Below are 23,492 nucleotides of genomic sequence, written 5' to 3' on the forward strand. Positions count from 1 at the left end.
AGTCACACATCTAGACCAGGACTGAATTCAATGGTGGGATTTGAACTCATGTTTCCTAGATTACTGGCCCAGATATACAACCACTACACTACCATACCCAGTATAGATTCACCAGGATAATACCAAGGGTGAGAAACTATGGTTATGAGGAGAGACTTAATATATTGGGGCCACTTTCATTGCAGCAGAGAAGGTCAAGAGACAATTTAACAGATTTTTTTTTGAAAATTATGAAAGTTTTGAGTGAATAGGGAAAAACTATTTCTGGTTGGGGATTCAGTAATGAGGGGTCATCAATATAAAATATTCACTAAGAGTGAGGAGAGGGTTAGGAGAAACTTATTTATACACAGAATGGCAGTGGCAGAACTGTAACAGCTTGGAATATTTTGCCACAGAGAATAGTAGTAGAGACCACTGTATCTTTGAAGGGAAAAGTGAATAAACACATGAAACAGAGGAAAATTCAGGACTAAAAGGAAAGAGAGCAGGGCAACAGGATTAGTTTTGGATTCCTCTAGCAAAGAACCACCACAGATAGAATGGGTCAAATTGCCTCCTTCTGTGCTGGAAACATCTCTAGTTCTAAATGTATACTTCTTACCAAGTTCACAGCTTGATATGCATACATCAAATACTAACCCATCTGAATGGAGATCTCTCCAATTGCCCATGTGGCATTATTACACACCGAAATAAATTCTGGATTCAGATTAGTTCCAAGAACTGGCATGAAATCAGCTGTAAAAAAGAAACAAAGTTGAAGTTATACTCAAAGACCAATTAAAGAATGTGCCATTTCATTTACAACGAAACATGTTTTCTGTAACTTGTTTTCTCAGCTGTGAACTTCACATAACCTGAATAGTGAAATAGATAAATGAACAAAGACATTACATACCAATGCAAGGCTTCACATGCTGAAAACAAGCCTTTGTTAAATCACCCAACAAGGCAAAAGAACTCTGTCGTACTTCTGGCATCTTATCCTACAATTTAAAAAGAACAATTATGTGTTTCCCTTTCTTTTTGGGGGTTGGGAAAGAGTTCAATTTTAATGGAACATTACTTACCTGCATGCACTGGTACATTAACGATAAAATATTGCTCCGTGCTACTAGCTGTTCAATACTTCCTCCAAGACCTTCAGCCAGGCCACTCAATAAATCAAGTGCCACAATCATAAAATCTTTATCTGGGGCCTCACACTGGTCAGGCTGAGAACCATGCAACTGCAAAACAAGAACCAATGACATAAAAGTACAGAACAAGATACCAAAACAATTTGGATCACAACAATACAGATATTGTCTGTCTGAAAATACATGTGCATTCATATCATCTGTAGGTAGAACCGAAATGTATACCAAAGTAGTGTCAGAAATCATTACTCCATTTACCTAGTCTTCTCTACTACTCCTTCCAACTTTGGTGGTGTGGTGTACTTTGGCCTAACCACCTTCACTAAGACTTCTCAATTTCAAGAAAAGGAAAAAGATTTCCCCCAGGCCAAATTAGAGCCAATGTTAAAATTGAAAAGGAGGCCCAAACTTCCTGGCTGCAACTATCAATGTTTGCTAGAGCTGTTGGGGAAGGTTTAAACTAGAGTGGCAGGGGGATGGGAACCTGAGCGGGGAGTCAGAAGGGAGTAAAGTTGAGAGCAGCAAGAGAGGGGAAGACCCAGGGTAAATTTACAATACAAATAGTACAAACACTTGTTCAAGAACAAGTGAAAGGGAAAAGCGTAGAGCAGCAAAAAGAAAGTGTACTTTTGGCACTACAGATAAAGTGAAAACTAGAAGGTGTAAAGAAATTAACCCAGCATCAAAGCTGAAGGTCAGGCTAGGGTGTGTGGCCCAACTAAGAGTTCTATATACAAATGCACGGAGTATAAAGAATAAATTAAATGAACTACAGGTTCAAATTCAAATTGGAGGGTATGACACGATAGCTATTACTGAGACATGGCTGCAGGATGGTCAGGAACTAAATAAACCGTGTTATAAGGTCTACAGGAGAGATAGGGAATATGGAAGAGGGGGAGGAGTAGCCTTAGTGATTAGAGATGAAATCACTTCAATGATAAAGGAGGATATAACGAGGGGTAAGCAGCCAACAGAGACCTTATGGGTTGAAATGAGAAATAGGAAAGGATCTAAGACTATAGTGGGAGTTGTGTATAGGACCCGTGGCAGCAGCTCTGAAGTGCGAGATTGTATAAATGCAGAGATTAGACAAGCATGTAACAAAGGCATAGTGGTCTTAATGGGGGACTTTAACCTTCACATAGATTGGGAAAAGCAGACTAGTAACTGTCAGAAAGGTAGTGAATTTCTTGAGTGTGTCCGGGATAGTTTTCTACAGCAGTATGTCCTAGAGGCAACAAGGGGGCAAGCCATACTAGATTTAGTAATGAGTAATGAACCAGATTTAGTTAACAGCTTAACTGTGTGTGAACATCTATCCAATAGCGATCATAACATGATCGAGTTCAATGTAGTGTTTGAAAGGGAAAAAAGTGAATCAGCTGCTAAAATTCTAGACTTGGGTAAGGCCGACTTCAATGGGGTGAGACAGAGACTGTCCACAGTAAACTGGGCAAATCTGTTAATGGGTAAAACGACTGATGATCAGTGGGAAATGTTTAAAGAAACATTTAACGTGATACAGAATCGGTTTATGCGCCTGAGGGGCAAGAACTCTACTTGCCAAAAAAAACAGCCATGGACAACTAAAGAGGTAAGGGACAGTATAAGACATAAGGAAAGGGCATACAAAAAGGCAAAAAATGGTACAGATCCTGGCGAATGGGAAAGATACAAAGATCAACAAAGGGTCACAAAACAGATAGTAAGAGCCACAAAAAGAGAGTATGAAAAGAAACTTGCAAGGGATATCAAAACCAATACGAAGAACTTTTATAGTTATATTAGGAAAAAGAGGGTGGTCAGGAGCAGTGTTGGCCCCTTAAAAACAAAGTGGGGATATTGTCATTGACAATGGGGAAATGGCGGACATGTTGAACAATTACTTTGCGTCAGTATTTACAGTAGAAAAAGAGGATAGCATGCCAGAAATCCCAAGAAAACTAATATTGAATCGGGGACAGAGACTCAATAAAATTAAAATAAGTAAAACAACAGTAATGAAAAAAATAATAGCACTAAAGAGTGACAAATCCCCAGGAACAGATGGTTTCCATCCCAGGGTTTTAAAGGAAGTAGGTGAGCACATTGCAGATGCCCTAACTATAATCTTTCAAAGTTCTCTAGATTCAGGAACTGTCCCTCTGGATTGGAAAATTGCACATGTCACTCCGCTTTTTAAGAAAGGAGAGGGAAACCAGGGAATTATAGACCAGTTAGCCTAACATCTATTGTGGGGAAAATGCTGGAGTCTATAATTAAGGATAGGGTGACTGAACACCGAGAATTTTCAGTTAATCAGAGACAGCCAGCATGGATTTGAGAAAGGTCGGTCGTGCCTGACAAACCTGACTGAATTTTTTTGAAGAGGTGACTAAAGTAGTGGTCAGGAGAATGTCAATGGATGTTATTTATACGGACTTCTAGAAGGCATTTGATAAGGTCCCACATAAGAGACTGTTAGCTAAGATAGAAGCCCATGGAATCGAGGGAAAAGTACGGGCTTGGTTAGGAAGTTAGCTGAGCGAAAGGCAACAGAGAGTAGGGATAATGGGTAGGTACTCACATTGGCAGGATGTGACAAGTGGAGTCCCGCAGGGATCTGTCTTGGGGCCTCAATTATTCACAATATTTATTAACGACTTAGATGAACGCATAGAAAGTCTCATATCTAAGTTTGCTGATGACACCAAGGTTGGTGGCATTGTAAGCAGTGTAGATGAAAACATAAAATTACAAAGTGATATTGATAGATTAGGTGAATGGGCAAAACTGTGGCAAATGGAATTCAATGTAGGCAAATGTGAGGTCATCCACATTGGATCAAAAAAGGATAGAACAGGGTACTTTCTAAATGGTAAAAAGTTAAAAACTGTGGCTGTCCAAAGGGACTTAGGGGTTTAGGTACATAGATCATTGAAGTGTCATGAACAGATGCAGAAAATAATCAATAATGCTAATGGAATGCTGGCCTTTATATCTAAAGGACTGGAGTACAAGGGGGCAGAAGTTATGCTGAAGCCATACAAAACCCTAGTTAGACTGCACCTGGAGTACTGAGAGCAGTTCTGGGCACCGCACCTTTGGAAAGACATACTGGCCTTGGAGGGAGTGCAGCGTAGGTTTACTAGAATGATACCCGGACTTCAAGGGTGAAGTTACGAGGAGAGATTACACAAATTGGGGTTGTATTCTCTGGAGTTTCGAAGGTTAAAGGGTGATCTGATCGAAGTTCATAAGATATTAAGCGTTACAGATAGGGTGGATAGAGAGAAACTATTTCTGCTGGTTGGAGATTTTAGCAGTAGGGGGCACAGTCTAAAAATTGGAGCCAGACCTTTCAGGAGTGAGATTAGAAAGCATTTCTACACACAAAGGGTGGTAGAAGTTTGGAACTCTCTTCCGCAAATGGCAATTGATACTAGCTCAATTGCTAAATTTAAATCTGAGATGGCTAGCTTTTTGGCAACCAAAGGTATTAAGGGATATGGGCCAAAAGCAGGAATATGGAGTTCGATCACAGATCAGCCATGACCTTATCGAATGGCGGAGCAGGCACGAGGGGCTGAATGGCCTACTCCTGTTCCTATGTTGCTAACGTTCAGCTAAGTATGGTAAGCATTATGCATTCAAAATTATTACTGGGTGTTGAGTGAATTAAATAGTTCATGCAATGTTGATCAAAACTGACAATTAAATGTGCGAAAAATGTCTAACAACTACTGTTTTCCTGTGACAATCGTATCCTAAGACAATTTATAGCATTACAATACTTACCATAGCTTGTGAAAGTGTTTTTTGAACTAGGTTTACACAACGCTGGTATACAGGTTCACAGTACGGAAGAAAGCCAGACTGCAAGGCAGTGGCAACAGAAGACAGGCACTGCAACACACAACACATCTTAGATTTAATATAATGCTATTTCTGGTCACTCACAATTTAGAAAATGGAGCATCACAGCACTAGTGCAACACCCTTAATGATCTCCTTTAACATAAAATAGTCTCTGCAAGGTCATTTTAGAAATAAAGCAGGAGACAATAGTTTGAAAATATGGTGTAACCAGTAGATCAGGGGATAATTATCCCCAGACATTATCCATTTATTTGTTATTTCACATAAAATATTCATAATTTGAAATAGTGCATGTTTCATATTTTCACTGCTGAGAATTTTGAATATTTATTTTATCTATGAAATTAGGTGCCAAAGTCCAGTCCACTCTTCTAATCTTGACTGTTCCCATTCTCCTTTTTGCACCTTTTCCTTTCTCCACTTTCATTGTGCAATACCAGTTACCTGATTATTTAAATTAGCTTTAAGAACATAAGAAATAGGAGCAGGAGTAGGCCAATCGGCCCCTCGAGCCTGCTCCGCCATTCAATAAGATCATGGCTGATCTGATCCTAACCTCAAATCTAAATTCATGTCCAATTTCCTGCCCGCTCCCCGTAACCCCTAATTCCCTTTACTTCTAGGAAACTGTCGATTTCTGTTTTAAATTTATTTAATGATGTAGCTTCCACAGCTTCCTGGGGCAGCAAATTCCACAGACTTACCACCCTCTGAGTGAAGAAGTTTCTCCTCATCTCAGTTTTGAAAGAGCAGCCCCTTATTCTAAGATTATGCCCCCTCGTTCTAGTTTCACCCATCCTTGGGAACATCCTTACCGCATCCACCCGATCAAGCCCCTTCACAATCTTATATGTTTCAATAAGATCGCCTCTCATTCTTCTGAACTCCAATGAGTAGAGTCCCAATCTACTCAACCTCTCCTCATATGTCCACCCCCTCATCCCCAGGATTAACCGAGTGAACCTTCTTTGTACTGCCTCGAGAGCAAGTATGTCTTTTCTTAAGTATGGGCACCAAAACTGTATGCAGTATTCCAGGTGCGGTCTCACCAATACCTTATATAACTGCAGCAATACCTCCCTGTTTTTATATTCTATCCCCCTAGCAATAAAAGCCAACATTCCGTTGGCCTTCTTGATCACCTGCTGCATCTGCATACTAACTTTTTGATTTTCTTGCACTAGGACCCCCAGATCCCTTTGTACTGCAGTACTTTCCAGTTTCTCGCCATTAAGATAATAACTTGCTCTCTGATTTTTCCTACCAAAGTGCATAACCGCACATTTTCCAATATTGTATTGCATCTGCCAAATCTCCGCCCACTCACCCAGCCTGTCTATATCCCCTTGTAGGTTTGTTATGTCCTCCTCACTCTCTACTTTCCCTCCCATCTTTGTATCATCTGCAAACTTTGATACGTTACACTCGGTCCCCTCCTCCAAATCGTTAATACAGATTGTAAAGAGTTAGGGACCCAGCACCGACCCCTGCGGAACACCACTGGCTACTGGTTGCCAGTCCGAGAATGAACCATTTATCCCAACTCTCTGCTTCCTGTTAGATAACCAATCCTCCACCCATGCCAGAATATTACCCCCAATCCAGTGATTCTTTATCTTGAGCAATAATCTTTTATGTGGCACCTTGTCGAATGCCTTCTGGAAGTCTAAATACACTACGTCCACTGGTTCCCCTTTATCCACCCTGTACGTTATGTCCTCAAAGAACTCAAGCAAATTTGTCAGACATGACTTCCCCTTCGTAAAGCCATGCTGACTTTGTCCTATTAAATTATGTTTATCCAAATGTCTCCTTAATAATAGACTCCAAAATTTTACCCACCACAGATGTTAGGCTAACTGATCTATAATTTCCAGCCTTCTGCCTACTACCCTTTTTAAATAAGGGTGTTACATCAGCAGTTTTCCAATCTGCCGGGACCTTTGTCGAGTCCAGAGAATTTTGGAAAATTATTACCAAAGCATCCACAATCCCTACTGCCACTTCCCTCAAGACCCTAGGATGTAAGCCATCACGTCCAGGGGATTTATCCGCCTTGAGTCCCATTAATTTACTGAGTACCAATTCCTTAGTGATTTTAATCGTATTTAGCTCCTCCCCTCCTAGAGCCCCCCGTTTGTCCAGTGTTGGGATATTCTTGGTGTCCTCTACCATAAAGACTGAAACAAAATATCTGTTCAGCATTTTTGCCATCTCCATGTTTCCCACCATTAATTTCCTGGTCTCATCCTCTAAGGGACCTACGTTTGCCTTAGCCATCCTTTTTCTTTTTATATAACTGTAGAAACTCTTGCTATCTGTTTTTATATTTTTTGCTAATTTATTTTCATAATCTATCTTCCCTTTCTTCATCAATCCTTTAGTTACTTTTTGCTGTCTTTTGAAGACTTCCCAATCTTCTATCCTCCCACTAAGTTTGGCTACCTTATATGTCCTTGTTTTTAGTCGGATACTATCCTTAATTTCTTTACTTAGCCACAGATGGCTGTCATTTCTCTTACACCCTTTTTTCCTCAGTGGAATATATTTTTTTTGAAAGTTGTAAAATAACTCCTTAAATGAACACCACTGCTCATGTACCATCTTACCCTTTAATCTATTTTCCCAGTCCACTTTAATCAATTCCGCTCTCATACCATCATAGTCTCCTTTATTCAAGCTCAGTACGCTTGTTTGAGAACCAACCTTCTCACCCTCTAATTGGATATGGAATGTAACCATGTTATGGTCACTCATTCCAAGGGGATCCTTAACTGGGACATTATTAATTAATCCTGGCTCATTACACAGGACCAGGTCCAGGGTTGCCTGCCCCCTTGTAGGATCAGTTACATACTGCTCAAGAAATCCATCCCTAATACACTCAATAAACTCTTCCTCAAGGCTGCCCTGCCCAATTTGATTTGTCCAGTTAATATGATAGTTAAAATCCCCCATAATTATAGCTGTTCCCTCATTACATGCCCCGACTATTTCCTGATTAATACTTCTTCCAGCAGAGTTGCAACTATTAGGAGGCCTATATACTACGCCCACTAGTGTTTTCTCCCCCTTATTATTCCTTATCTCCACCCAAACTGTTTCATTATCCTGATCCTTTGTTCCAATATCATTTCTCTGTATTACAGTGATTCCTTCCTTTATTAACATAGCCACCCCACCTCCCCTTCCTTCCTGCCTGTCCTTCCTGATTATGCCAGGGTATTTAACATTTAATTCCCACTCGTTGTCACCCTGCAGCCATGTTTCTGTAATGGCCACAAGATCATACCCATACGTAGTTATTTGTGCCGTTAACTCGTCCATTTTGTTACGAATGCTACGTGCATTCAGATAAAGAACTTTCAAATATGTTTTGTGACACTTAGTTCCTGCTTTTTCCTTTTTTAACACTTTATCTTTTACTCCATACCTTCTGTCCCTTCCTGACACGCTTTCCTCTGTCTCCCTGCTCAGGTTCCCAACCCCCTGCCACAGCTTTGATGCTGGGTTAATTGCCTTATGCCTTCTAGTTTTTATTTTATCTGTCGTGCCTAAAGTACACTTTCTTTCCGCTGCTCTACGCTTTTCCCTTTCACCTGTTCTTGAACAACTGTTTGTACTATTTGCATTGTAGATTTCCCCTGGGTCTTCCCCTCTCTTGCTGCTCTCAACTTTATTCCCTTCTGACTCCCCGCTCAGGTTCCCATCCCCCTGCCACTCTAGTTTTCACAAGTGCAGGTTATCTGTGTAGTCTGACTAAGCACTAGATCACATCTGCACTGAACATGTTGAGGAGAGTTTAAGCATAAAGCTAATCAGATACTATTTCCTTGCCCTATCCTCTGGTAGACTAACGTAGAAAAGGTATTTATTTGGATGTTGGCATCAAACGGTGAAAGTTGAAAAGGAGACAGGAGACAATGTACATGTCAGGCAGAGCACTGTTGCTGTATTAATGTTGAGAAATCCAAATGAAAAATCTACTTAATCAATCAAAACATAGCAACCAGATAAGGGCAATTTATCGAGAAATTAGATGCTGAGAGGATGTTTCCCCTGATTAGAGTGTCTAATACCAGGAGACATAGTCTCAGAATAAGGGGTCGGACATTTAGGACTGAGAGGAGGAGGAATTTCTTCACTCAGAGGGTTGTGAATCTTTGGAATTCTCTACCCCAGAGGGCTGTGGATGCTGAGTTGTTGAATATGTTCAAGGCTGAGATCGATAGATTTCTGGACTCTAAGGGAATCAAGGGATATGGGGATCGGGCGGTAAAGGGAAGATGAGGTCGAAGATCAGCTATGATCTTAGTGAATGGCACAGCAGGCTTGAGGGGCCGTATGGCCGACTACTGCTCCTATTTCTTATGAAATGGTGTTTAGGAAGAACATGTTGGATGGCCTACTTGTAGTTTAGAAAGAACAAAAAAAATGCACAATGAATGACAAAATAGAGAAAGAGAAACACTGCAATAGGAGTGCGACTGTTGTTAGATGCGATCGCCTATCAGACTAAAGTTTATATCTCGCATCATGCCTAAGAACGTGACGTGTGCCAGAAGAGTCTTCTCAAATACAAGTCTTGACCAGACTTTAGAGTTATATAAAATTAAGAGCTGGAAAAGAAGTGTTTGGCATGAAAGATTAAACTGATCTTCTTGGAAGTTATTTTTAGCAATGGAGATGTAGAAGTGGACTTGAGGTCTGAGCACACTATGAGATCAAGAATATCAATAGATGAACTAGGACTAAGGGTAGATCCAAAAGGTGGCAGCTGTTAACTAGATATGAAAGGGAACCAAAGAAACTGTCGCTGGAGAACTGAAACAAATCCCTGATGGCTCAGTGAGTGTCCAGTGATTTAAGCCACACAGACCAGAAGGTCATCATAATGGTTGAACAGAATGGTGCAAAGCTGTTTATCAAGATCATTGAGATTAGAGCTGGAGATGAGTGATTCAAGGTTAATTTTCTTTTTAGCTCATAGCCAGTAACTGTGCCATCAAGCTGGAAGCAGCATGGAAAGGATACAGAAAAGGCTATGGGACCCAACAACATCCTGGCTGTACTACTGAACTAGCCGCGCCTCAGAGCAGCAGCTGAAATTGGGAATGGTAGCAAAGAATTCTCGACCATTTCAGTTGACAGACTTATAGTGCCAATTAAATTGGTCTAGAGTGTAACCTGCCACAGGATATTCTCTAAGAGATTGATTTGAAACAGTAGTTGTAAAAGCCCAGTTGGAAGGAAACAGACAATGCAAATTGGACTGAAGTGAGGATAATGTTACATTAGCTGAATTGTCCCGAGGGGTACAGGAAGACTAAGCGATGAATTATTCAAAGGTTATTTATTGTAAACAATTTTACAACACCAAGTTATAGTCCAGCAATTTTATTTTAAATTCACAAGCTTTCGGAGGCTTCCTCCTTCGTCAGGTGAACGATGTGACGAAGGAGGAAGCCTCCGAAAGCTTGACGGAACCTGACGAAGGAGGAAGCCTCCGAAAGCTTGTGAATTTAAAATAAAATTGCTGGACGATAACTTGGTGTTGTAAAATTGTTTACAATTGTCAACCCCAGTCCATCACCGGCATCTCCACATCAAGGTTATTTAGGATAGCAAAGGAAACAGGCATTCATGCTGGTCTGATCAGTAGAAGCTATTGCTGATGGTGAACAATGAAGTTATCAAAAATGGTGATTTCTACAGAGGGGAAGTTAGATTTAATCTTGCTTGATAAAAAGTTGAAAAGTCCTGCAGTATCATGGTTAGGAGAGCAATTGAGATAACTGATGAATTTAGTGAGAAGGATGAGCTACTTTTAACTAGAAGAGATTGAATTTAAATAATAAAAGAACTAAGGTAATCAGCAGGGGCTTTAGAACATACATCTTTGCATTAGAGGCTGCAATGAAAAGTGTAAGAGGAATTGGAAGAGGTGAAAGTCAGAAATAAATGAAACCTGAGTTTCAGAGATAAAAAGGTATGGGTGGGGAATCTATAGATGCAAATGATCAAGATTAGAGGAGATACAAATATTGCACAAGAGAGCAAGAAGAGGAAGCAGCAGATATGGTTGGTACGATTTTTAGTGGCAGATGCTGTGCTAATCCTCTGAATTTTTAAAGCATAAGAAATAGGAGCAAGAGTAGGCCACACGGCCCCTCAAGCCTGCTCCGCCATTCAATCAAATCATGGCTTAATCTTCAACCTCAACTCCACTTTCCTGCTCAATCCCCAAATCCCTTGATTCCCCTAGAGTCCAAAAATCTATCTATCTCAGCCTTGAATATACTCAATGACTCAGCATCCACAGTGGAGAATTCCAAAGATTCACATCCCATCTAAGTAAAGAAATTCCTCATCTCAGTCTTAAATGGCAGACCCCTTATCCTGCGACTATGCCTGCTAGTTCTATACTCTCCAGCCAGGGGAAACAACCTTTCAGCATCTACCCTGTCAAGCCCCCTCTTACGTTTCAATGACATCACCTCGCATTCTTCTAAACTCCAGAGAGTATAGGCCCATTCTACTCAACCTCTCTTCATAGGACAACCCTCTCATCCCAGGAATTAATCTAGTGAACCTTTGTTCTACCACCTCTACGGCAAATATATCCTTCCTCGGGTAAGGAGACCAAAACTGTACGCAGTACTCCAGGTGAGGTCTCACCAAAGCCCTGTGCAATTGTAGTAAGACGTCCTTACTCTTGTGCACCAACCCCTTTGCAATAAAGGCCAACATACCATATGCTTTCTTAATTGCCTGCTGTACCTGCATGCTAACTTTTTGTGTTTCTTGTACCAGGACACCCAAGTCTCTCTGAACACCAACATTTAATAGTTTCTCACCATTTAAAAAATATTCTGTTATTCTATTCTTCCTACCAAAGTGAATAATTTCACATTTCCGCACATTATACTCCATCTGCCACCTTCTTGCCCACTCGCTTAACCTGTCCATATCCCTTTGCAGACTCTATGTCCTCCTCACAGATTACTTTCCCACCTAGCTTTGTATCCTCAGCAAACTTGGCTATATTACACTCGGTCCCTTCATCCAAGTCATTAATATAGATTGTAAATAGATTAGGTTACACTTTCATTTTGTTCATGATGCCAATAGAGAAGAAAAAGCAACTGGTTGTGTCAGGGAACTGTATTTGATAACGTCATTCTCATCAGAAGCAGTTCTTCTAAACCCTTGGGCAGTTGATAGAACAGCAAGGAAAAAACTGGGCTGAGAGCCAACAATCCAAAAAAGGTGGAGGGGAAGGGAAAATAAAAATTCAAGAGCATTGTAATAAGAGCAAGACAAAAGGGCAGTGACATTGTAAAAACATAACAGAAGAGGTCCGACAATCATCCCAGGACACAAACATCCTCGTGGTACTCTCAAGAATTTGTATATCTATTTCAACAAGACTTACCAACAGCATAAACATGCATGTGAATTAAATAAACACTAAATCTTTGCACACCTCAAGTAAGGGAAAAAGGTCTTTGTCTTCATCCTTCAACATGTTCCATTTCTGAATGAGAGGAGGCATCAACATCTGAATGTACTCCTTATGAGAAAGACAAAGAGGGTTAATTTTGTTGCTCTAATGAATTATTGTACATTAGTTGACAGGAAAAACTTCAAGTGAACTTAGAAATACTGCCAGAACAATGACATCAAATTAGCACTAAATAATCACAAAATCCGTCCATACTTTTTTTTTTATTCGTTCATGGGATGTGGGCATCGCTGGCAGGGCCAGCATTTATTGCCCATCCCTAATTGCCCTTGAGAAGGTGGTGGTGAGCAGTCTTCTTGAACCGCTGCAGTCCGTGTGGTGAAGGTTCTCCCACAGTGCTGTTAGGTAGGGAGTTCCAGGATTTTGACCCAGCGAAGATGAAGGAAATATATCACCATTCCAAATCAGGATGGTGTGTAACTTGGAGGGGAACGTGCAGGTGGTCCTGCTGCCCTTGTCCTTCTAGGTGGTAGAGGTCGCGGGTTTGGGAGGTGCTGTCGAAGAAGCCTTGACGAGTTGCTGCAGTGCATCCTGTGGATGGTACATGCTGCAGCCACAGTGTGCTGGTGGTGAAGGAAGTGAATGTTTAGGGTGGTGGATGGGGTGCCAATCAAGCGGGCTGCTTTGTCCTGGATGGTGTCGAGCTTCTTGAGTGTTGTTGGAGCTGCACTCATCCAGGCAAGTGGAGAGTATTCCATTATACTCCTGACTTGTGCCTTGTAGATGGTGGAAAGGCTTTGGGGAGTCAGGAGGAGTCACTCTCCGCTGAATACCCAGCCTCTGACCTGCTCTTGTTGCCACAGTATTTATGTGGCTGGTCAAGTTTCTGGTCAATGGTGACCACCCCCCCAAGGATGTTGTTGGTGGGGGATTCGGCGATGGTAATGCCGTTGAATGTCAAGGGGAGGTGGTTAGACTCTCTCTCGTTGGAGATGGTCATTGCCTGGCGCGAATGTTACTTGCCACTAATCAGCCCAAGCCTGGATGTTGTCCAGGTCTTGCTGCATGCGGGCACGGACTGCTTCATTATCCGAGGGGCTGTGAATGGAACTGAACACTCTGCAATCGTCAGCGAACATCCCCATTTCTGATCTTATGATGGAGGGAAGGTTATTGATGAAGCAGCTGAAGATGGTTGGGCCTAGGACACTGCCCTGAGGAACTCCTGCAGCAATGTCCTGGGGCTGAGGTGATTGGCCTCCAACAACCACCACCATCTTCTTTTGTGCTAGGTATGACGCCATCCGGTGGAGAGTTTTCACCGATTCCCATTGACTTCAATTTTACTAGGGCTCCTTGGGGCTACACTCGGTCAAATGCTGCCTTGATGTCAAGGGCAGTCACTCTCACCTCACCTCTGGAATTCAGCTCTTTTGTCCATGTTTGGAACAAGGCTGCAATGAGGTCCGGAGCCAAGTGGTCCTGGCGGAACCCAAACTGAGCATTGGTGAGCAGGTTATTGGTAAGTAAGTGCCGCTTAATAGCACTGTCGACGACACCTTCCATCACTTTGCTGATGATTGAGAGTAGACTGATGGGGCGGTAATTGGCCGGATTGGATTTGTCCTGCTTTTTGTGGACAGGACATATTGCACATTGTCGGGTAGATGCCAGTGCTGTAGTTGTACTGGAATAGCTTGGCTAGAGGCACGGCTAGTTCTGGAGCACAAGTTTTCAACACTACAGCCGGGATGTTGTCGGGCCCATAGCCTGTGTTGTATCCAGTGCACTCAGCCGTTACTTGATAGCACGTGGAGTGAATCGAAAGAGCTGCAGACTGGCTTCTGTGATGGTGGGGATATCGGGAGGAGGCCGAGACGGATCATCTACTTGGAGCAATATTGTTCGGAAGTTGGCTACAGTTTATTTTAATTAATAAGTTATTTGGCTCATTAGAAGAGTTCAAATTTTCTGTAAATTCCATATAAATTACATATTTAGAAAGGTTTTGAAAATCTGCTTGGGAACATGTACCTTCTTAGGGTAAGAATTCTTTGGTTGTTCTGTGTAGGGACATGGCAAATGTGTTTGTATTACTAGAGAAATCGTAAAAATGTTCTCAGAAGTATTCTCACTCCCATATCAGGAAGAGATGTCATTAGCGTAGCACTCATAAGGGCTTTAGTGGAAAGTTAAAATTGATCAACTGCAGACCAAAAAATTCACGCCTAACTGAATAGATAACTGGTGTTGAAACTGGTGAAAGGTATAACCTGGAAATGACAAAGAAACAACCCGGGGGGTGGGGGGTGCGGGGTTAAGAGGAAAGAAAGACCGACCAATTTGGATTTTTCCAAACTTGAAATTATAGCCCAATATTGTAGGAAAGTAAAAGGAAGCTCTTCACGAAACCTGGTCTGTGCTACACTTAACTAACAATGGAAAAAGTGTTCCATTACTCAATCACCTTGAGCACAGAAATATAAATTTTGTTGTTTAAAAAGAGCCAGAGGTGGGAATATTGGGCAGTAAACTCCTGATCGTAAGGGATGCCGGGTCTGCTTACAGGACAGATGAAATCACGAGAATTTCTGGAGCAAATCCAAAATTTTTAACACATGGCTTGTAAATACGTGTGATGAATTTTAAATTTATTTAAGCAGAGAAACAATCTTGTGGAAGCCAGTCAGTACAAAAACTTCATTTTTAAAATAAGTAGCTAATGTACCATATCACTGGACCGAACACTTCAACTTGGAGTAAGCAGCTAGCTCAAATTAATCTTGCATGTAATTTAAGATAATTGATCATGCTGCAGGATTTTATTTTCTCACCTGCTTATTTAAATGGTGCCCTACTGAGTCAGCAAGGGTTCCAATGGCATCATACAGAATTAGAAGATTCTTATGCTGATATTTATTAAAAGCAAAGACAAGTGTATCCAGTATGTAACCAAGGTATGGCACCAATTCCGTGCAAGCCTCTTCCTCTAGGGTAGCAAAAGCACTGGAAAGCAAATAAAACAAAGTTGTGCTCCATGCTACTATTTAGTCTTTATTTCTGGCTTAAATGTACTCAAATTCTTTTTGTACAGAGACCACTAAAAGTCAGGATGCTTTCACCCATATTGAAGCTAATTTTTCCCATGTGCCCACGTTATGTCAAAATATTTTTAAAAGCCTGCATTTTACAAAAATAAAGTTCATATTAATCAGAACTAAGACACATCAAATTAGAAAGTACTTTTCTCTACAGCTCTAATACCTCATACAATTTTTAAAACTTGAGAGGATGTTGGGTGAGGCTTATTAAAAGAAGCTGAATTTAATATACTACCATTGTAACAGGCAAGATTAAAATACACTTTTTTAAAAAAGTGAAATAAAACTACTTTTTGCATTAGCAAAGTATCACATTGCTGCAAGGTTTACAACTCAATGCATCAGTATACTTCTGCAGACTTACATTTACTTAAACTCTCACCTTCAAAAGGCTGCTTAAGTCATAATACTGAAAAATAAATAAATGGCTGATTTCAGTATTACTTTCTATATACTTTTCTAGTTCTATTTAAACCTATGGAGCAATAGGCTGTCCTGGTGATATGCCTGTTGTGAGTGGAATAGTTAACAGCACAAGAATTCATCCTGTTCACATTTCAGTTGTAAAATTTCCAGCCTATTCTACAAAGACATTTTTCACATAAATCAGCTCTAATTTCTGCCTCTTTGTGATTTACCTCTGCACAAACTAGAGTGACCACCATCTGCCTCAACCAATTTCAGGGGTGGGAGGAAAAGTATGGTTTTTGATTGCAACCAATTAAATATGCTGTGCTGATACACAAGAGGACTTGCTTCACACATTTGCAGTTTTTAAAAAAAATGCCTGCCCCATCTAGTTTTGGTGAACAAAAGGTGGCCATCCCAGCATAAACAATCAACATTTAAATCAAAAACCATCTCCACAAGCAGAAGCCACCAGATTTGATCATCTCAGTGTTACATTATCTAGTAGTGGGATTAACACGGAGTCACAAAATTATGAGTTGGTTGAATAACCACAAAAGCAACAACTTCTATGAACTTGAATAGAACCAGTTTTTAAACTGAACAAACAATATGAGGGACATTGCATAAGACAGGACTAATCAACATTGTATAACACCATAATGTAAACTTCTCCCGTTTTGCAAATATCTGGAAACTGATCAAGAATCAACAGTCCCCGCCACTTACACTGTCCCCGCTTATCCCGGACAGCCGACTATAAATCGGGCAAATGGCGCTAATCATTGGGCCATTGCCATGGGCGTCAATTACGAAGGCGCCGATTAAACCGTAGTAAGTGGGCCGGCTATTTTGGGCTGTATGACCGGGTTACAAATTTCTGATTAGAACTTTTTCTTTTGCAACTTAAGAAAATGTTTAATTATACATACAGACCTGGGGTAGACTAGACATTTGTACATGTTTCCTTCTGACCACCCACGTATCACTGAATTATTTATCAATGGGATTGTTCGAGTTGACAAGTGATCGTAGCCGGAAGCCCCACTTTACCTTCGCCTGAGCTTGGGCTGAACAGGGTGACCTTTCTGTAGTCCTGTTGCTGATAACTTTTTTTTTAAAGTTCTCACCTCTAGAGCAGATCAGCGCCTGAGGGTGTTTAAATTCTACAGACATGAGGGGCTTTGCTGGAACAGGGTCTGCAATTAGCTTTTAAGCCTTGTTCCTATGCAGCACGCAACGCGTTTTCTTTTTTTTATTGCGGTCCTCGGGCTCGATTCCAGATCTAATTCGATTTCAGGTGCCTTGCTGTCGGGGTTTCCCTGTCCCGCTGCAGCCTGTAATCCTTTTTGCTCCAATACAAAATTCTAACAAGCCAACTGATCGATTTCAGCACCATGTGCCTCCCATTGCTATGACTGAAAACAAACTCAAAGGGATGCTGGCTTCCCTGTGGGAGCCAAGTTGGGGGTCCACTATCAGAGTCCAAGAGGAACCAGATCAACCCTTTCGGCCAAGCCATCAATTGGAGTATTTCTGGGTTTAATATTTGACCCTCCCCAAACTGCGAGACACCTCATCAATGGGGCAGAAGGATCCTGATGCTGCTCATTTCCACAAATCATAGTTCACAACTAATAGGATAACTTTGTATTCCTTCTGTTTGGGTACTACAGGTACTTCCTTCAGGTATTACATATAAATTAGCAGCAACAGAGGAAACGTGTACAAAAACTTTCATGTCCAGGAAAGGAGACAAACCAGCTGTGAGCAGAAATACTGCAACTGCTGCTTACCCAAGGGAGACAATATATGCATCTCTAGGAAGATGTTTAATTTGTAAATTGTGAATCACGAGACAACAGATTCTACCATTATGGTTTCTACCCCTGCTAAGTACTGGGTTGATGGCATAACTTCATGCCAACTGAACCACATCTAGGCATCTCCATAAGAGCAAATCCCCTCATTTGTTGATGCAGCAAACTACTATAGTGTTGCCCCTTCAAATTGTCACTCATTTTCCCTAATACCAAGGTCTGGACTTGTATTGCTTGTTTTGTCCTCCATTTGTTCCAACTCCAAGCCTCTTGCAGATAGGCAGCACATCTTACTTTGGAAATGTACGTTACCACCAACAGCTGTGGAAGGGGAAGGACCTGGAGAAAGGGCTTCAGAACATTGTTTTCTTGTAACCACTATGCAAAATCCAGAGCTGAGGCGCATTCTATCCACAGTGGCTGAGACAGGGTGCTTTATGGGAGGTCACTGGCTGAGCAGATTCAGCTGAAGTAGTAGCTGGGAATTACAAAGATGGCTATCATCGGGGAAAATATCCGTAGATAGCTTATCACTAGAATCTATTACCCTGCCTGCAGAAAGACATCTTTGAGTAAAGTGAACCTGTCTAGAGACAAAAACATTTTCTTTGGGTAGTTCTTTATACCACTAAGAACACTTGATTTTGTGTGCATTCTTGCTGAGACTCAACTGATTATAAAGCCTATTCCTGAACTGCATAGAGCAGCTGCTGCACGGCCAAGTGAATAGATACCAGGCCAGGGGCTCTAATAAGTAAATACAGTCTAGCCCGTTAATTCAAATTTATATTCTTGTTTGAAAAAAATTAATTTGAACCATTGGATAATGACGACAACTTTCATTAAACACGTAGCAAAACACTACAGCAACAATAAACACCACCATAAAACATCAAAGTGACTACTGAAATTAACTAGAGCTGTGCAAGCTGCACAATGCAAAATTCTGTCATTTTGCAAAACACTGTGATTATGGCTTGCTTTCCGTTGGCAGCACATTTGTCCACAAGGTATTCAGCGCATAGAAAAGCTCCATTGGACATCTGCCTTAGTTGCCAGCTACTTCCTAAAAAACTGGACTGAATTGGGAAGCTACAGCTGTGGAGAGTACTGGTACTGCTACCTTCATCTATTGGCTAGATCCACTCGGTTGATCCTTTTACTCGTTCTTACTCACTCCTACTAGCAGCAGCAACAACATAGGTTAACCAGAAATTCAGGTATCAGGACTTTCTCATCAACACATACAATAGATTCAACCTCATGTCTGATGGCATCTGCAAGACAACTCGCACTCAGATTCACTAGTTCAGAGTCAACTGTTAGTACCTGTGTAGGATCCTCAACGATGTTAAATGCAGCTGCTTCCCCTGCTGATACATTTATTGTACTAAATACAGTTGACGATAGATTCTGCTTTAAGACAATGGCACATTACATAAGCAACACAACTGTCAAAGCAACACAGCCTATTCTCAAACACCACCAATCATCCATGCCTTTTTGTTGTTCCTATAGATTTAGACAGAATAAAAACCGCCAAAATATTAGGGGGCGGGGCAGGCTTTGGAGTTCCCAATCATTAGCGGCTCTCTTTCACCGCCCCCCCAAAATCAGGCTAGTGTAAACCATAATGCCAATTCACTGCTTAGGTTTTTTCTAATTAAACTGATCCCCAGTTTAAGACACAAGTATCTAAAGACTGTTGCTGGAGTGTCCTTAATTCCTTGCATTTTAATAAATAAGTTGATGGTTCCAAAGAACTTCAAAACCAAACATTGCACATTGAAACAAGAAAGAGCGCTCCTGGAAAAAACAATTAGTTGAGACAATCTGAACATATTAAACTTTTACAACTGATAGAAGTATTCATTTGTTCTGTCTCAAAGACTTTTGCTTGTTGCTGAAATCTGCATACTTATTTGCACAACAGTAACATAAAATTTACAATGCCACCCAAATGTTTTTGTAATGCCACCCCAAAATATTACCCAGTAACATGACAAACCTGCAGGCGGCCTCTTGCACTCTCTTATTGCTGTCCAAGATACGCTTCAGCAGTTCAGTCATTAATGGCTTCAAATAAGTATCTGGGGGTTGACTTACTACCCAATGTGCATAGCGGCTGAGTGTCCAACAGGTTATAGAGCGCACAAGAGCTTTCTTGTCAGAGAGGCACTGAATAAGGTGAGGGATAAGCTCTGGTAGGTAAGGGATCATGCCCTGCATACAGCCTGTAAAACAATTTTTAAAAAAATATAAAACTTTGGGGAAAATTTCCACAAGTCATCCTTTCGGTAAATAAACTCAGCGTGCTCTACAAATAAATTTGTGGTACATAAGTATCAAAAAAATTTCTGAACATGTCTAGAATTCTCTTTCCAGCATGTAAACAACTTATAACTTTCCCAGGCCTCTGACACTTAATTATGCAGCATCACGTATGTTATTGTTCTTTAGATACTGTTCCTCTGTGGAGAAAGAGCTTAAACTTCAATCAGCAACTCCCCTAGCTCAGAGGGCATCAAGAATTGCAGCGGAAAATCTGCAGTCATATCCACCAACCTCTAGGTTTTAAGTGAAATAACTTATTTAGTTAGAGTTAGTTACATAGAGTATGATTTTAACATGAAGGCGGTAAGGGACCGGGGGGGGGGAATAAAAAAAACAGCCGCAAAACCCAGAAGGTAAATTGGCGCGTCGCAACCTGCGATCGCGGCCTTAATGAGATTTTAAAAATTTACTTCCGGGCTTCGTGCCCAGCAGCCAGCCTGATGCCAGGAGGAGATCGAAGGTAAGGGTGGGGGAGAAAGAGAGGAGAACACCATCTGGGAGGGGGTGGGGGTGGGATTGGCTGGTCGCAGGGTCATGTTGCGCCAGGTGAGCTTGCTGGGCCTGGAAGAAGCACTCCTGCTCCTCCGGGCCCACAATAAAGCTACTCACCTCGTGGATCCGGCCCTTTCTGCCTGCTTTCACCTGACGGGAATTGGAACCGAGGGCAAACCCAAATAGATAAGGTTAAAGTTGTTTTACTCTTGTAATACTCAAAAAATTAAGTACCTCAACTATTTCAATGACGTACATTGCACCTTTAAGTATCAGCCCACCGGCTTTACATAAGGGCGGGACTTCCGGGTGTCTGTTGTGTGTGTGCACATCCAAATGCGCCTGGGTCAAACCCGAAGTAGGTGCGTTGGAGCTTGGATGCGGTCCCACTCCAAAAATCCACTATTTTTATTGCCCACCCGCCCCCAACTCACCCGTTCTTGGGGGTTAAAATTACCCCAGAGTTTACATCATAGAAACAGGCCTTTCCGCCCAACTGGTCTGTGCCAGCATTTATGCTCCACAAGAGCCTCCTCCCACGCCTTTTCATCTAACCCGATCAGCACATTCTATACCACATTCTAATTTTAAACATTCAAAAGTTAAATACACATTTCTTGCAGCAAGATGTTATATTTATAGACAAAATTAATGTTTTAATCAAACAAGACAAAGGGGTTATTCTCAGTCAATTGCAGTTACTGAAAGTGATGCATGCATCATTTTTAGTGCTTGTATGCCAATTTATAGCCAATGAATGACAAACATGATTTAACATTTTACATTCCTATTGCCTCCATTATAATTCCTTACACTACATATCACATCCAAGGCGGCAGATGACCTACATACCAATGTTAAACTGATAATACGTTGGGGCTACAATTCTCCGCCTTCAAGAGTTCAAGGTAACTCGCCCTCTAATTTCCTTTCATTCATGGAAAGATATCACAATTCAACTTAAAATGCATTTGTCTCACACATACAAGGACCAGTTGATAATCTACAACACCTTTGTCGTATCTTTTTTCAAGTACAATGAGCTTCCATTGAACACAAGCTTATGCACTCTAGAAATTAAGTTTCTACAAATCACATTTAAGATTCAAAGTTTGCATCTTGTGGACATGGAAATTTATTTATTTATTTTTTTTTTAAGAACAATTATGCCATTTAATTTTTCCAGTACTCAATCTTCCACCAACCTTCGGCAATAGCTCCAAGCACCAGAATTCCTGACTCCTTCACCACCCAATCTGGGTGAAATAGCAGCTCCTTCAGCAGTGGCAGAATGTGTGGCAATAATTCATCCCGGAAAACATTAGCTAGCACATCCAATGCAGCAGCAGAACACTTTCCTAAAGAATAATATATTGGTGTTACATTTCCCTTCCAGTACGTTCTCTTATATGTTCTTATAAGTTTAAGACCCTCAGAGCTCATATTAACTTCATTGGACAAAAAACACATGTGGGCACATTATCTGGGTCTTTAAAATCCTGAAAGATGTGAGCAGGCTATTTAAACCAGAGTGAAGGACAAACAGAAAATAAACAAGCTTCAAACAAGACTAAAGATCAGAAAAATTTCCTTATTTCCCCCACCCCTAGGGTAGCAATAATTCAAATATAGATGGTCAGGAAAAAGTAGATGCAATGTTAACTATCTGCTCACAGATTGATTATAATACTGCCCCACCCCCACTACTCCTTGCCACCCATTTGCTAAAACAAATGAGTATACATCATTCCTTGTATTGCATCCCTGCATTAAAATGTGTTTTGGACATAATCCTAAAAGCATTTTATTTAAACCAGAATAGTGTTTAATATTGGTCAATAAGGTATGCTGAAAGGGAAAAAAAAATTCAAATCAGTAAGCAGCATCCTCATTTAAACATACTTAAATTCCAATCAGAAATGGTATCATCATCATCAAGATCATCATCCTCTTCCTCCTCTTCACCAATTCCATCCTCTTCGTGCTGCTGAGCAACAGTTCGAGATCGGTGAAAGCGAGGCTTAATATCCTGCTCATTGTCAGGAACAGCTTCATCTTCCTCAACATCGCCCTGAAAAAGTTTAGTAGTTAATGTTAGTCAACCTCCTTTCTTATACGGTTCACAGCAATATGCAAGTAAGACATTGATGAGAGAGTTGAGTATACGGAACAGACTTTATTGTACAACACAGGCGATCAGTCTATACAGTACAAGGGTAGCGCTGGGTTCCTCGCTTTGCAGCTACCTAACCTTATCCCTGGTACCCCTTCTTATATACCATAGTTATTTACTACAAAAGTAACATACGTTATATTTTACAGATAAACAGACTTTCAACTCCATCTAACTCCCTTATTAGTTACCTCCCAACTCATGATTAGCTGTCTCCGGACATCATCAAGGACACGGTGTTTATTCCAAAGCATCCTGTATTCTTGCTATACTATGGCTAATTAGTAAGTTCTATAGTTATACATTAATCCCTCATGGTCAATGTCCGTTCTAGCCACGCACTCCCTTGCACAGGCATTCCTTGCAGATAAGACGACATCTGGAGCGGAACAGAACTCCCGCTGCCGCCCACCCCCCCCTCGCTCATAGGAAGCCTACTGTTCCATCTCTGTTATAGTTATACAATTGTTTGATTATTAACTCTCCAACATGTCCAGTTAATTGGTATTATTTATTTTTTTAACCTTAAGATCATTCCACTCAGATGACATAGCATGTGGACTGCTAGTAAATTAACTACAATCTACACTTGGGAGATGTAAAACTCAAACAATTTAACTTAACTCACCTTAAGAAGAATAATATCAATTTCTGAATATTTCATCCCATTCACAAGGACAGGTATTAACCTGAAAT

The 23,492-nt window shown here is 41.0% G+C and overlaps 1 protein-coding gene across 6 annotated transcripts in view; it reads right to left on the minus strand.

Moving 5' to 3' along the window:
* Nucleotides 1-23,492, minus strand: part of tnpo1 (transportin 1) — a 156,133-nt gene that overhangs the window by 21,944 nt on the left and 110,697 nt on the right. For all 6 annotated transcript variants that reach the window (XR_010962655.1, XM_067982738.1, XM_067982735.1 and 3 more), the window contains exons 10-19: nt 23,425-23,485; nt 22,526-22,694; nt 21,829-21,981; nt 19,806-20,031; nt 15,303-15,474; nt 12,490-12,576; nt 4,923-5,030; nt 1,074-1,232; nt 902-989; nt 643-741 (exon numbers count right to left, since the gene is read on the minus strand). Coding sequence is in view for 5 of the 6 variants with exons in the window: in XM_067982738.1 (XP_067838839.1) it covers nt 643-741; nt 902-989; nt 1,074-1,232; nt 4,923-5,030; nt 12,490-12,576; nt 15,303-15,474; nt 19,806-20,031; nt 21,829-21,981; nt 22,526-22,694; nt 23,425-23,485 (1,322 nt within the window). In the remaining variant the exon portion in view is untranslated. The remainder of the gene's footprint in view (nt 1-642; nt 742-901; nt 990-1,073; nt 1,233-4,922; nt 5,031-12,489; nt 12,577-15,302; nt 15,475-19,805; nt 20,032-21,828; nt 21,982-22,525; nt 22,695-23,424; nt 23,486-23,492) is intronic.

This window comes from Heptranchias perlo, chromosome 4 (genome assembly GCF_035084215.1).
Source record: "Heptranchias perlo isolate sHepPer1 chromosome 4, sHepPer1.hap1, whole genome shotgun sequence".
In the NCBI taxonomy this organism is placed as follows: Eukaryota; Metazoa; Chordata; class Chondrichthyes; order Hexanchiformes; family Hexanchidae; genus Heptranchias; species Heptranchias perlo.